The sequence below is a fragment of the Lycium ferocissimum genome, chromosome 9 (genome assembly GCF_029784015.1).
Source record: "Lycium ferocissimum isolate CSIRO_LF1 chromosome 9, AGI_CSIRO_Lferr_CH_V1, whole genome shotgun sequence".
In the NCBI taxonomy this organism is placed as follows: domain Eukaryota; kingdom Viridiplantae; phylum Streptophyta; class Magnoliopsida; order Solanales; family Solanaceae; genus Lycium; species Lycium ferocissimum.
In genome coordinates, this window is record NC_081350.1 from 31789320 (window position 1) to 31803886 (window position 14567).

At 35.0% G+C, this 14567-nt stretch overlaps 1 protein-coding gene across 5 annotated transcripts; it reads right to left on the reverse strand.

Annotated features, from left to right (window-relative positions):
* Positions 1–2989: 2989 nt before the first annotated feature.
* On the reverse strand, positions 2990–11148 carry LOC132030281 (NAD-capped RNA hydrolase DXO1). 5 transcript variants are annotated; one of them, XR_009408013.1, is made up of 14 exons: positions 10651–11143; positions 9755–9990; positions 8953–9018; positions 8777–8855; positions 8572–8651; positions 8455–8478; positions 8027–8151; positions 7009–7225; positions 6872–6925; positions 5587–5633; positions 5022–5106; positions 3933–3996; positions 3630–3812; positions 2990–3372 (listed from the first exon to the last, which is right to left on the reverse strand). XR_009408013.1 is itself a non-coding variant. In XM_059419848.1 (13 exons), the coding sequence occupies exons 1-12, from the start codon at positions 11021–11023 to the stop codon at positions 3968–3970; spliced, it is 1446 nt and encodes a 481-aa protein (XP_059275831.1). In that variant the 5' UTR covers positions 11024–11148; the 3' UTR covers positions 2990–3812; positions 3933–3967. The 5 variants fall into 5 exon arrangements, 3 of the variants coding, with proteins under 3 accessions (XP_059275831.1, XP_059275829.1, XP_059275830.1); XR_009408012.1 differs by having other exon boundaries at positions 2990–3417; XM_059419848.1 differs by having other exon boundaries at positions 2990–3812; positions 3933–4027; positions 10651–11148.
* Between the last annotated feature and the right edge of the window lie 3419 nt (positions 11149–14567).

Below are 14567 nucleotides of genomic sequence, written 5' to 3' on the forward strand. Positions count from 1 at the left end.
AATTTAATGAAAGACGCAAAGAGCTAGAAGAAGCACCTGAGAAAAGTTTCAATTGATGATGAGAAATTAAATTAAAATATTGAATTATCTTTAAAAAAAGTTTCCTTAACATAAAAGATTGGTGGAGTTTGAATCACGACATTCAGTTCGACTGAAATTTTGTTTTGTATAGCTTTCCAGATTCCAGTATTATGTCCAACACTTTTTTGACTTCTTAAAGATACAATAAAATTACAATTTTCTATCGAAATCGAATAAACTAAAGTTATATATTGAACCTAATAAATCAAAATTGAAAGAAAAAAATGATATACCGAATTTATTAAGTACGATTTTAATATAGCATTTAGAAAAAATTTGAATAATAAAAATAACGGATAGAAACATCTAAAAATCATACCATACGAGCGAATGTACCCCTCTATTGCACAATTGTTACATAAAGGTCTTTGGTATCTTTATATGGTTTTGGGCAATCCTCCCCTCATTAATTAGCTTTTGAGATTGAGTTAGACACAATATCCATTATTAACAAAACTTCAGGATAAATACAGTAATAACGGATTCCTGTCTTCGAGAAGTACTTACACGGCATAAATAGGGTCTAAAATCTTAAATCCTCTTAACATAAGCGAAATACAAGTCCAATTCTTGGATTGATGTGGCAATTGAATTTTTTATAATGTTCTTGTCAGAATTATCAGCTCCCTATGGATAGAGAAACTGCCAACATATATATAGTCATAGAGTGACGATCCACAAATATTTGACACCTATTATTTTGATTATAACAATTTGTGATTTATAGTACTCACTACTTACTATGCATCTTCTAAGTACCAGAATTTTATTTTTAATTTAAAGAATTATATAATCAATGCCCGATTTAACGAAAAAATTAATACTTTTATTCCTCGTACTCTCATTTTATATCTCGAGGAGGAAACAAAAGTACGTAACATAAGCATGGAAGATCAGTACCTAAGTGCTTTTTGATAAACTTGAAAAAACCAAATAAAAAACTTGATACATGACAAGCAACAACACTTAGATCCTATTCTCAAGTTTATCAGCTTTGCAGAGAGGATTTTCCTTAGCCAAAATCGCACGGCCTATAGACTTGAAATCGTAAGTGCATGCATGTTCCTCCGGATACCTATGACTCTTGCAATATATTTCACCACACTTACAACTGAACCCTATTAATCCCACCCTCTTCTTGCAAACCATGCACCTTTGTGTCTTCGACTTTAATATCGTCGAATCATCTTTTCCAGTTTTAATAGTAACAGAAGATATCTTTTTAGATAAAGCTAATGCATCCTTCGCGGCTTCTTCTTTCAAGAAGGCTTTATAGCATTGAGAGCAAAGGTTGTGAGTCCTTGTGTTTCCATAGAAACCACAACCCCTCGCGCATAAAATTGGGTTTTTTGCTTTGTCGCAAGAAGTCATTTTTTTTTTCCCCTTTGAATGAAAAATTTCTTCTACGATTTTGGGTTTTTCAGAGTCTTTGATTATAATGTAGTTATGGTATAGCTAGTGAGTGCATGAGATGATGTATTTAGTGTTATATATAGTGGAAGCTTGTAATCCAAATAAACATCAAATTAGGACTCTCCTAATTTTATACCCAGTAATATAGTTGGAAATCCTTTTCCAACACAGTTTAGGCTAATACGGATACGGCCCATGTTAGGATTGGAAAAGGAGTCCAATACTAAGTGGGCCGATCTGGACATTGCAATGTATATACCACAAAATGAATAATCAATAACTAAATCATATTATAGGGTTTATAAAAAGTGTAATTTTTGTGCAATACATATATTAAATTTTGAATCATCTGTTGTATCTTGGATATTTTTTAATTCTAGAATTGTTGACTTCGTCACGGAATAAAGGAACTGTTTACATATATTTGGCACTCACCTATTCTTCCTCTTATTATTGCTCGTGTTCTTCTTCTTATTTTTCAGACATTTCCTAAATATTTAATATTAGAATTTGTTTTGTAGTCCTTATTATGAACTTATTACATATTTATTTATAAAGAATTATAAAATCGATGATCCAATTTTAGGGGAAAAAATTCAATACTTTTCTTTCTCGTAATCTCATTTTATTTCAGACTTCAAGTAATAGAAGTACGAAGTACGGTAGATTTCTCGTACTCTCATTTTATTTCAGACTTCAAGTAACAAAAGTACGAAGTACGGTAGAATATGTAAGGGAATGTATAACGGGCTATAACAAGTGATTACTTTATCGTTCATGTTAGACCAAGTATGAAGATTTCTCTATTATTTAAATGAACTTAATCTGATATGGAAAAGAATCTATACACCGTAGTGCACAAATTTGAACTCAATTACAAATGGATTCAAGTTTTAACATAATTCAAAAGGCGAGAGAGTGATAAAAAAAATTTAACAAAAAAAATAGAGATGTTATTTTTTAAAATTTCTTAAGTTACTTTTGTTGCCATTTTATTTTAGAACAATATTGACAGAGAAAAGGATCTTTTGGCTTTGGAGTTCGTGACTCAGACCAATTGATACAGAAATAAATGACTAATAAAGAATAACTCTGCTAGCATAAATTCATCGTAGGAAATGCAAAATGCATTTTATGCACGTTGTGTTCACTATTTGCCACTCCCTCGATCCAAATTGAAACTATTCGTTTCATTACTATATATGTACAACTTTTGGTAATTTAAATTAGTACCAACTTTGATGTAGATTTTTCTATTTTTATGAAACCAACATTTTTTATTTTTTTTTTGTTATTTCTAATATAGTATGTTTTTGTACCTTTAGTATAATCTGCAAATGGAATTAGCGTCTTAAAACACATATGTAATCAAATAGTTTCTTTATTAGTGTATTTAAGCAGGATTTTCCAATAGAAGGGAGAATGGAAAGAAGAAGAAGGAGGAGAAAAGGAATACACATAAGGGATGAGCTGCCCCTTAGCATCACTCACAGCATTACTAATTCTATTAGTATATATTTAAGCTGCAGTATTCTAAAAAGCAAAATTGACAATAACTTCACCATTAAACTCCCACTGGAAGTACAAATGATAGAACTCCCAAGATTTTCTTCCTTATGAAGGAGCAGAGACTTTCATATGTCTGTTAAAATGTAATACTATGCCAAAATGTAATACTATGCCTTACACCCTTGAGAATTGGCTGGGTATAGCGGGAGAGAGTTTGACGATCTAGTTACACATCACATAAAATAAGTACTCCCAATATTGTCTTGGGAACTTTCAGTATATATAGCAGCGTACAAGATTTTCTGAATATTGAATCTAACGACTAGCATCGGTCCCGTCAAAGACCCCTCTCGTTCGACGTGGAAGACCCTATAAGAGGCATTGCCAAGAGGCCACCAGAAAGGATGGCGATTTCTTCAGGAATACATAGTTTAAAGAACAAAAAGTGAGAATTCCGATTTTTGTAACCATTTTGGGTAAACGTTGACACAGCCCCCTACAACTTAACTTCGATAGCACTCAAGTAAACGATGTAATAGGGGTGTATTTTCTTGCATCATCAAAAACTTTACAACTGATTACAGTTGATACAAAGATTCCGCCAAAGAAAAGGGGAACGTTCTTACTCTTCAGCGAACAGCGCTATGCTATGGAATTGTTACCACCTCAAAAACCCTTTATGAAGAATTAGATCATCCATAGGTACTATAACTGTTGAACATGGTCTGTTATTGCATCAGGGCAGGACTGAGCTTGAAGAAGCTCCAAACGCGCAGAAGGTGGAGTAAACTGCAATATGTAGTCTTCATCTGAAATAAAATACCGTTCACAAATAACAAACTAGCATCAGAGCTTTGAAAGCATTTCAAATGACAAACATGAGAACAGAAAATGACAAGACACTTGAAAAGTTTTACTAGTGTTCTTACTTTCTTTTACTGTCCCATAGAGCCAGCACAATACTTCATCTGCAAATGCTAAGCACACTCCACCCTACCAGAACAACAGCCAGGAGACATGAAAACTGAAGCCTAATTACCAACTTGTCAACACTAGAAAAATTAAGAAAAAAAGTAGGCAATAAGTGAATTCCACAAATGCAAATGCCTTTCATGTGCAAGCCTCGTAAGCAACAAGAGACATTTTTCCACCAAATGCAAATTGATAAGAAACTGCTTGATTTCCGTTATGAAGCAGATAGTGGTTCGTTTCCTATGAAAGCTGAGCTGTGCAGAACACGGGTCACTATTCTTTCTTTTCTTTTTTTAAATTCCTTCTATTTTTTTTTTCTTGGGAGTAGATCAATGAGAAAAATAACAGGAGGGAAGTGGCCTTGGCGACGGCAGAGGGGAGGGGGTGACCCATGGGAAATTCCTAAACTCACCGATAAAAGTGCATGGACAACAACTCTTTTTCTTTCTTCAATCAATAGTATGCGATGCCAACAACTAGGCTACTTGTGGATTTCCTTCAACACTGTCAACTACCTGAAGCTTAATTTTATATACAAAATGATTATTAAATTTCACTATTGAGTTATACCATTGTCTCACGTAGATTACGTAGAACCTTTCAAAGAAGTTTATAAGGATCTAGGCTGCTCCACTCATTCTCTTTGGTAAGCTTATTCTAGCACTCGGCACTAGTAAGTCCCACATTAAAATTCAATTATGATCCCCAAAATCATGTTATACATGCAGCCTGCAGGTGGCAGTTCAGTTATATTTATCTGTCCGACATGAGTTGTGTACGGGTTTCCTTGTTTTGTGCTACTCCGTCCGTTACTTTAAGGTTTTGAGTTGGATGTTCAAATTCTTTCACTCACTATGTTGAAGATTCAAAAGAAAATAAGTAAAGAACCTTATCAAATAAAAAAATAAATCTAAAGCACAAGAAAGAAATAAAATAAACATAAGTAGGATATAGCGGAAGACCACAAAGCACCCTCCCAAGACGGACCAAATCAATCAGACAGACGTATAGGCATTTATGCACCTCAGAACAAAAATATTAATTACCTGCCAGTAACTTTTCATTTTTACTCTGTGTGTAATATCTTTAGTTCTCAATCTTTCCGTGCGGACAAGACGACCAGCATCATCCCTACAGTATAACACGATTACAGATTCATAAAGTTAACCTTGCATCACTTTTCGAAAAATAACTGAACAAATTTAACTTGGGTTGTAACCAGTCACTGCAAGAACACACCAGCAATAAAAGTTTGTGAAGAGAATGCTGAGCATTTTCTTTTATTTCATAAGTAAATATTTCATTACTAAATACCAAGACGGAGCCAAAGGTATGTACAATATGCTTATTTGACTCAAAACTAGTCATCCACTGGCGTATATCAAATTTGCCACGGCACTCTCTTTTTATACCAAAAAATACAAAGAAAGATCTTTTTAATGTTCTCAACAACATTCTCATTATGATTGAATATTAATGGGGAGATGAAAAAGAAGAAATCCATAACATTAAGTTGCAAAAGTGATTAAAAGAAAAGGGGAAGTCTGTCCCTCGAGCCTTTAGAAAAGAAAAGCAAAAGCAAAGACTGAAGATCACAGCACGTAAATTTACCTAAAACCAACAACAATATAAGGTACACCAGCAAGAAATGACTGGATCTGCAACAAAGAGAATACACATAAGCAAAAGTAACAGAATGATTAAAAGCTTCAAACAAAAGACAATCTACAAACAGTTGATAACCAAAGTCGAAAGGAAAAATTAAAAAATTAGAAATACTACACACACACACAGAGAACAACAACAACATACCCAGTAGCCCACAAGTGGGGTATGGGGAGGATGGGTGTACCAGACCTTACCCCTACATTTGTGGGGTAGGGAGGCTGTTTCCAGTAAACCCTCGGCTCAAGAAAATCGGTTTTCAGAAAAATGTAAAAGCTATGATGACAGATTTGAAGAAAGAAAAGTACTGACAGTACAAATATTAAAGATAACCAAAGTAAAAGAGACAACAATAGTTTTAAAATCGAAGCATTAGATAATGCTAGCATAATAGCGATAATACTAGTATAGGAACAGATCCCGCTCTACCAGGGTGAAGAGTGAAGATGCTCTACTAAAGAAGTGTCATGTCCTGTCTAATCACCTCTCCTCAATTCTTCCTCAGTCTACCTCAACCTCTCCTCAAACATATCATCACCAACCTCTCACACCTCTTCATGGGGCATCTGTGCTCTTCCTTTTCACATGCCCGAATCATCGCAGTCTTGCTTCCCCATATTGTCCACCACAGAAGCTACTCCCACCTTGCCCCGTATATCTTCATTCCCAATCTTGTCCCTTCTAGTATGCCCACACATCCATCTAAGCATCCTCATTTCTCCTACTTTCATCTTTTGAACGTGTGAGTTCTTGAATGGCCAACACTCCACCGTACAACATAGCCGGCCTAACAACCACTCTATAGAACTTACCTTTAAGTCTCAGTGACACGTTCTTATCACATAGGACACCCGATGCAAGCCTTCATCTCATTCACCACGCTTCAATATGATGCGCGAAATCCTCAATAATACTATTTCACAAGGACAAAAATTTTGCCTCCGTAGTTCACCCAAAAACAACAAGACTACTCAAGAAAAGGAATTCGTGAAAATGATCTGTATAATACTTTCTCTATCCTATACACAGTTTTTCCCCTCTTTCTTCCTTTTCCATTATTTATTTGTCTCCTATCTCATACATCTCTTAACATAATTTAGTTTCAGTTGGAACATAGAAAAACTAATCCTTGTGTTATGGATTTGATATTCCAAGCACACATAATACACATAAAATGCATAAAAGAATCTGCTAAAGAGGAGCATAAAAGATGTGTTTCCGTCGTCAGTACCCAAAATTTGAGCAATTTCTCCCTCTCATATTTTTCCTCAGTATGATAATCCAGCTGTAAATAGCAGAAATAAAGTGTAAAAGTTAAAAATCAGAAAAGAATGAAGAAAGGAAAGAGATCCCAGCAGGTAGGCATACCTCGCGACTAGTCTTCAGTTCCACATAAAACCTCCTCCCATCATCAGTTGAATCACAGCAGTCCATTTCAGCCCCCATTAAAATACGATGCGCTCCTAATTTTGTCTTAACTACAGCACAATATTCAACGTTGGCATCAACATCGTGTATCCCTTCTCCATCAGATCGCCTAGGGTCTTCTGTTGCAAGACTCTCGAAACAATATCCCCAGTAACACCTAGATTAAAGGGGCATATAAAGAAGCCTTTTTCAAACAAGATGAGAAACAAACAAGAAAAGCATATTTAGCTAACTCTAATGACTAACAAATTTACACTAATCAATTTCGTTACTGCTACAAAAATAAATACTTCTGATACATCATAACAGATACTTTTTAAACAAACTTGCTCACGTAAATTGACTTTAAAAAGCAGATTACGCTTCCGTGTGGTGAAATTTTTCAAGTTATGTGTGGATATTTTGATCACATAATACAGTTTGTGACCAACTAGAATTAATTGATATCTTTTCATTTCCCCTTATACTAATTTTCTTTTCGAAGAATGAAAACAAATAAAAAGGGAACAATTTATTCTAATAGACATCTTTGAAGTGAACACTATACGAATGGTTTTTAAAAAATTACCCGTGGTGCTGAATAGTGAATACGCTAAAGAACTTTGTAGTTAGTAATTTATGTCAGCCAAATATTAATTATAAAAGAGTCTAGTGAGACAGTGCACACTTTAAGCACATGAGATCCTCCCTCCGAGCCCATTTCCCCAAAGTAGGAAAACCAAAATGGAAGGTGGAGAAGAAAAGGAAAGAAACTCCATTTCAACTCCATTGTCAATCCAAGGAAATGGAAATCAGTAGCTCTTTCGTACAGTGAGCCCCTAAAGGCTTTTTGGCCAGAGAGGTATTATAGAATCAATACTCAACCAACTAAAAATTATAAACCTTTTTAAGACAGTTCACATTGTCCACAAAAAGTATGCACAATATTTCTTAAAGAATTTGGAAAACACTCAACAACCTTCTCCGGTCCAGCTCACTCTTTGGCCTTTCTGGCAGTTTATGTACGTCAAGATACACAACCCCCTTTCTTTTGTGCACTCCCATTTCCCAAGGTTCATGCCTGATATAAGCAGTAGCCATTATCTGCAGACAAACAGAACACCCAAGATGAGTGTTAACAGACTAAAGTATCATGTGCACAAAAAATTATATCCGCATCTGATGAAGAGTATGCAAATGCATATTAATTTGTACCAGTTAAAAAAGCAATTATTGCTGAAGAAATGAACTATTAATATATAAAATCAAGGAGTCCTGTTTTAAACTGGCAATTGAAACAAGAGTAAATTATTGAGGTTAATGATCTTCTCCATAATCAATATTTGATACTCTGAAATTGGTCATTCAGCATTATGGAAGCACCAATCAGAGGAGATTCAAAGTTACCTTATTGAGGTTGTTGCGATAAGTCTGACACATGGAAAAGGAAAAAACAAACCACCATTAAATCAACTGTCAAACACATGGAGTTCTGATAATGATTGAAAAGACAAGAATTGTTACCACAAAATGCATTCTATCAAGTGGTATATTTTTATTCCTGATACTAGCCAGTAAGTCACCAAACCCTTGAGAGCCCAAATCTTCCAAAGAGACATATCTGTCAGATTATATAAAGAGGTACAGATAGAAAACACAAGAACTCTGAGCCTAACCATCAATCATCTAAAAAGTATCATATTCTCTACTTCATTGCTCTAGCATATACCTTTCTTCTCAACAAAAGTGTCAAAACCATCATTTAGATCTGCCCCAACATCTTCAGTAATTAGACGCTTGAATAGCCTCTGATAATACAAAGGGAACGTGATATTATGATTGGTCGTTCTGGGGTTTGTAATATTGAGATGTCATTGAAAATAAAAGAAAAGACATAATGCTTACCAAGCTGCGGTCATCAAAGTAGACATCTCCACCTTCAACTCGACTGAAGCACGCGAGTTCACATGGCTATTTATCCCATAAATCAATAACACTAAATTAGAAGAAAATATGCAAGCAGTAGAGAGGCACAATATTTCCCTCCTCCCTTCCACCCAAAAAAGAAAACCAATCTTACTCTTGTCTCTCACATGCAGTGAGAGTTAAAATGTCAAAGGGACCAAGAAGGTCTTAATTTTTAAAGGATATGGAAGAGGGAGAGAAAAGGGAGGGGGATCATCCAACACCGATTCTCTGCTCCAATCAGGAGCAGTCCACTTCAGTTCATCCATGTTATAACGAACAAACAAAGTTTTTGTGGGAGAATGTAGTGTTTGACAGCAAGGGAGTCAAGCTGAGTCCCTTCAGCGGAGAATTATTAAAAGATAAAAAATAAAAATAAAAATAAAAAATCTATAGTATATAGAGAATGAATGAACCTCTAGCACAAGAGAAGCCCTAGTTTGTTTAAATGAAAAACTACTTAGTATCATAATGGAGCGGGAATAGATATGGAAGACTCACATAGCCAACCCCAGCTAATTTCATATTGAGGTGTAACTGTTGTTATTTATACAGTATGGATGAACCCCCCTAACACTATGGTTAAACCTCAGTACATCAACAAAAGCATAATTTAAAGCTAAAATTGTTAATTCGATCAGTCCAGATACCTTTAAAATCGGCTTGGCAGAAGTCCATGAGCTTAACTAGGGTGGTTTGGCAACAAAAAGGAGAAAAACAGAAAACCAAGGGGAAAATCTACCTCTTGAAATGCTATACATTTTCTTGCTAATGTTTCTTCACTCTTTGCAAACTTCAATTCAGAGACAAAGCGTTCATCACGATGGCCATTGAAAAACTTGGGACCATAACCATAGTTCTGCCTTGGGGGATAAGGTCCAGGTCGCGGAAGGATGCCAGCTCCTCTATCATTTTGCCAGCGACCCCGGCCAAAGCCTCCTCTTGGTTGGTGGTTAGTGTTACGTATAGGGGGTAAAACTGCAAAAGAGAATGAGAAGAGGGGCTTAAACAACAATCGACCGGATTAATGGAGCATTAACCTAAACGGCGGATATTGAAACTAATGCTAATTATGTATGAGCGATTTCTTTTTTATAGATAAAAGTTCCTAGGAGTATGGAACCATAGGATTTTCCTTTGAAGATTCTCGAAACACAATTAAGCTCGGCATGCTTCTTCACAGTTCCAAAGCAATCACCAAGTATTCAAACGTGTTTAGCTTATACATCAGAGTGCCAATATAGTCACATTTCCATGAGTATTAACTTACGCATACACATTATGTAGATTTTTCAGGAAACAGTAATGACAAGGCTATCTAGACGCTATTTAATTCCTGTATACTTCTGCTTTATATCTCTCATAGAAACAGCAAACATGACTCATGTTGGCAATTTGAGTAATTTAGGGTTTGAACAGAAGACATTTTCTGCTCAGAATCATGAATATCAACAATTCTTTGATAGTTTTTCACTCTCTCTAAACCCCAATAGAAACCTAGAAGATAAAGTGTTCAAATAATACCCACTAAGTCAAAAACCTAAAAAGTTCCAAACTTTAACCCTCAAAATGTAAATTCATCTATCAAACCAAATTAAAAAGTTCAAAATTAAAAAGAGAACAATATGAACAAATTACCAGGAACAGGGAAACGACTCTTAGAAAGAGTATTAACATAATCTTCATTATCAGACCCAAACAGGTCCTTATCATCATCATCATCATCTAACTCATTATTAGTAAGAGAAATAACTTCTCCATTATCATTATCATCATTATCACTTCCACTTCCGCTACTACTTCTACTCCTATTAGATGAACTTGAACCCGATGAAGATGATGACGATGATGATGACGTGGCGGCGCGTGATGAAGATGATGACGATGATGCTGAATTGGACGGTGATGATTGATTATTATGATTATTATTCTCTTGTTGTGGGTCCCTTTCTTCTTCTTCTTCTTCTTCGGATTCATCTTCATCTTCTCCAAATAAGCGTTTTAAGTTCATTTTTCGATTGTGTGCCTCCGTTTTTGATGCCTTGATTGAAGAGTTTTTGGTGGGTGGGTGGATGGTTTTTCGATTTCGATCTTTCGCTAGTGTTTGCGTAACAACATTCAGTGGTTTTTCAGGAGGTTTTGGTATTTATTTGAATGTATTGGGGGTATACTGTAAATACTCGAAAATGTGTGACCCGGTTCAACTTTGTAATCATGAGCCATCCAATAAAATTCATAAAATAGCCACTTTTTAGCTTCGTTAGTGGAAGTTTAGGATATTATCACGATGTTCAATGTGAAATTTTATATGCTATGGTAGAGGTTATTTTTCAATTATAGGGTTAAAAATGGCTAGGTTGTGCTAACACTACGCCACCCAGTGGCAACGATCCATGGGCTCAAAGTCCAACTTTCTCTGGGCCCAATTGAAACTATATGTTGGGTCATTTTGGTTGGAGCAGAACTATATTGGATAGTGTGGCAACTCTGAATTCTTCACCACTAGTAAGATTCTTTTTGAGAAAATGCTAATAGTGTTCGGATACCTTTTATTGTTGGTTAACAAACAGACAGATAAATTGAGATGATATTGTTTTTCCCTTTTCTTTTTTTTTCTTTTTCTTTCATATTACTATTATACATGCTAGAGCACTTGGAGTTTCGAATTCACAGATCAATTTCAAGAAGTAATAAATGAACAAGGAAGAAGAGAAATAAAACAGAGAGTAGTTTCTTACGAACTTAGAATAACAACAACGATATATTATGGAAAAACTTTACTCAACTGACAAGTGACTACGTGGAGCATCAATCTAATAATTAATATTTAATATGGTTAATGCTTTAATTTAATATGGTTAATGCTTTGCAGATGAGTCTCCGTGACAAAAACCTGCTAGCATATCCATTTTTGTACGTATACATACATGCTTGGACAGACATGGTTTACCACGATCGTACGTGGAAACAAACACATACATGAAAATTATTGCAAACCAAGAAAGGAAGAACAATTCTACATCACTGGCTTAGCTTAATTAGACTGGGGGGAGTAGGTGAGCTGTTCGAGTTTCGGGCTGCTGGTCTTGGTCGTTCACATTATTTGTTTCAAACTCTGCCTGGAAGAATATGCTGAATGCTGGAATTATAGAGAACATGCGCAGCGTCGACCACTCCCGAAAACTAGTCCATGTATTGGCAATATAAGAAGAACATGAAGAAAGTGTAATGGTAACGAAGAAAAAGTACCAAAATAACACTTGGGGGAGTAGAAATGAGGATAGACACAAGATATTAATGGACTTGGAGAAATATCCTGAACTTATGCGTATTCTCATAACTGGATGATGAATTGTTATACAAGTGATGGAGAAAATGAAGGAAAATAAGAGAAGGAAGAAGAGCCTATTCATAAATGCCATGAAACTGAGTTGGCCAAATATATGGAAAGGATCCCAATTTTCAGAAGGTGATGTGGATTTGAGGATGTTAACTAAAATCAAGATCAAGTATCTTAGATCAAACTCCATTCTTTTTAAGCTTCTGAATCTCTCTTTTTAATTCTATGGTTGAGTATTATAGCTATGTATGCTTCCTGAGCCCGGTTGAGCCATTTTATTTATATATACTACTATACTTATATTGCTGATGACATCTTATTTCAAGATCATGCTCTTTTCCACGAAGTTGCACACGCCTAAATCCGGTAGGGTCAATGGTGTTTTCTGGGTTTGATTATTTAGTATCTATAGTCGTTTTCATATTGTTATTTAAAGATGAGGTAAGCGAATGTTGTGGGAGCTACCATTTTCTTCTCACTTCAGCATCTTTTGCTTACTGAGATACTGTCAGCATATCTATTAAAAGATGACATAAGGTATGAAATTTATGGGTCCGACTCCCCTCCAGTTGGTAACCCCTCCATTACATGCTTAAATGAGTGACAGGTGTCTATTTTGTCAATTAATGGTCCAGATTTTAACTGCCTTAACCCTTTGTCTAACTATAGTTAACTTTCCATTGTCCCAACAAATCATGCCAAAGAAATTGGAAATCATTCGTTCGGAATGGCAATCCTTTGAAGTTGACCCAAAGCCTCAATTTGGTCGTAATGTGTTGTTTCAATTCTCACTTACTTTAATTTTACAGTCGATTAGCGTCAGTATCTGTGCAAACAACATATGGATTGACTGATTGATAAGTCACTCATGCATGTTCGAATAAATTGTGGATACTTTTGGTGGTGTTTCCATTCAGGAGGATTTACGGTTTAAACTTTGAAGTCTATGGCTTTTTAAGAAAATTTTTTATTTATTTTTGCCTCACACAATTTATATATATATATATATATATATATAAAATTACATGCGGCCGCGACGCTTGAAAAGTCTTGTAATCCTAGTTATCTATTTTCCTAGAATTTTTCCTTTTAACCTCTTATTTAAGTGCTCTGGAAAAAAAAAATCTCCAAAAGTCACGACTATTTAATTTTTTTCGGTTTTTATTTAAGCCTTCCCTATTACAACTAATCCTCACATCACGCCCCTTTTGTTGTAAAAAGATTATGGTTACGCCTCTTTCCCTTCTCGCTATTTTCCCTCCCATTAATCACAATCCATGAAGTAAAACTTTCAACATAGTTGAAAGACAAAACGGACAGAAAAGCCTTACCAAACAAAAAGAGAAGAGCAGGAAAACTATCTTTTATTGGTCGAACAAACTATCATATTCATAACTCATCCACACAAATCCCTTTACAACCGAGCATGGTAATGAAAACAAAAGTAAAACAAAAATCAGAACACCAAAACTGAGCCTAAGATATTGTCAACATATCTATTAAAAGATGGCGTAAGGTATTTAATTTACAAGAAAAACAACAAATGAATTGACTGATTGATGAGTCACTCATGCATGTTTGAATAAATTGTAGAGATCAGGATAAATTGTGGAGATCACATCCTAATCACTTTTGGTGGACAAATTGTGGAGATCACATCCTAATCACTTTTGGTGGAGTTTTGATTCCGGGCGGTTTACGATTTGCACGTTGAAGTCTATGGCTTTTTACGATTTTTTTTTTTTTTTTTTTTACCTCACATAATTGACAATAATTGTGATTTTTTGTTTTTGTCTCACAAGTAAGTGGGATTCAACTCTTACACTTTGAGTCCACATACTTTGAGTCCATTGATTTGTGAGATAAAAAAGAAGCTCACAAAACTATTGTCATTGTGTGAGGCACAAAATACAAATTTTCGGTTTTTATATCGATTTTAGATTAATACTATAATAATAATTGAGTTTACAATTAAATATTTACTAGATTTCTTACTATACATACTCTGAAAAAATATTGGGTTTACGTGAATTCGTAACTAGAGATCTAAATTTGTCTCCGTGTTTTGCATTAATCGGCCCAAGTTTCCAAGAAATGCCTGGAATGTATTTAAGTTGTGTGGTCGTGAAGCAAACTAGAAAAGGAATTGTTTTTTAATTGTGATTATGCTTGCATGGCCTAAGGAATCATCCGAGTAAATTATCTTTCTTGAGTG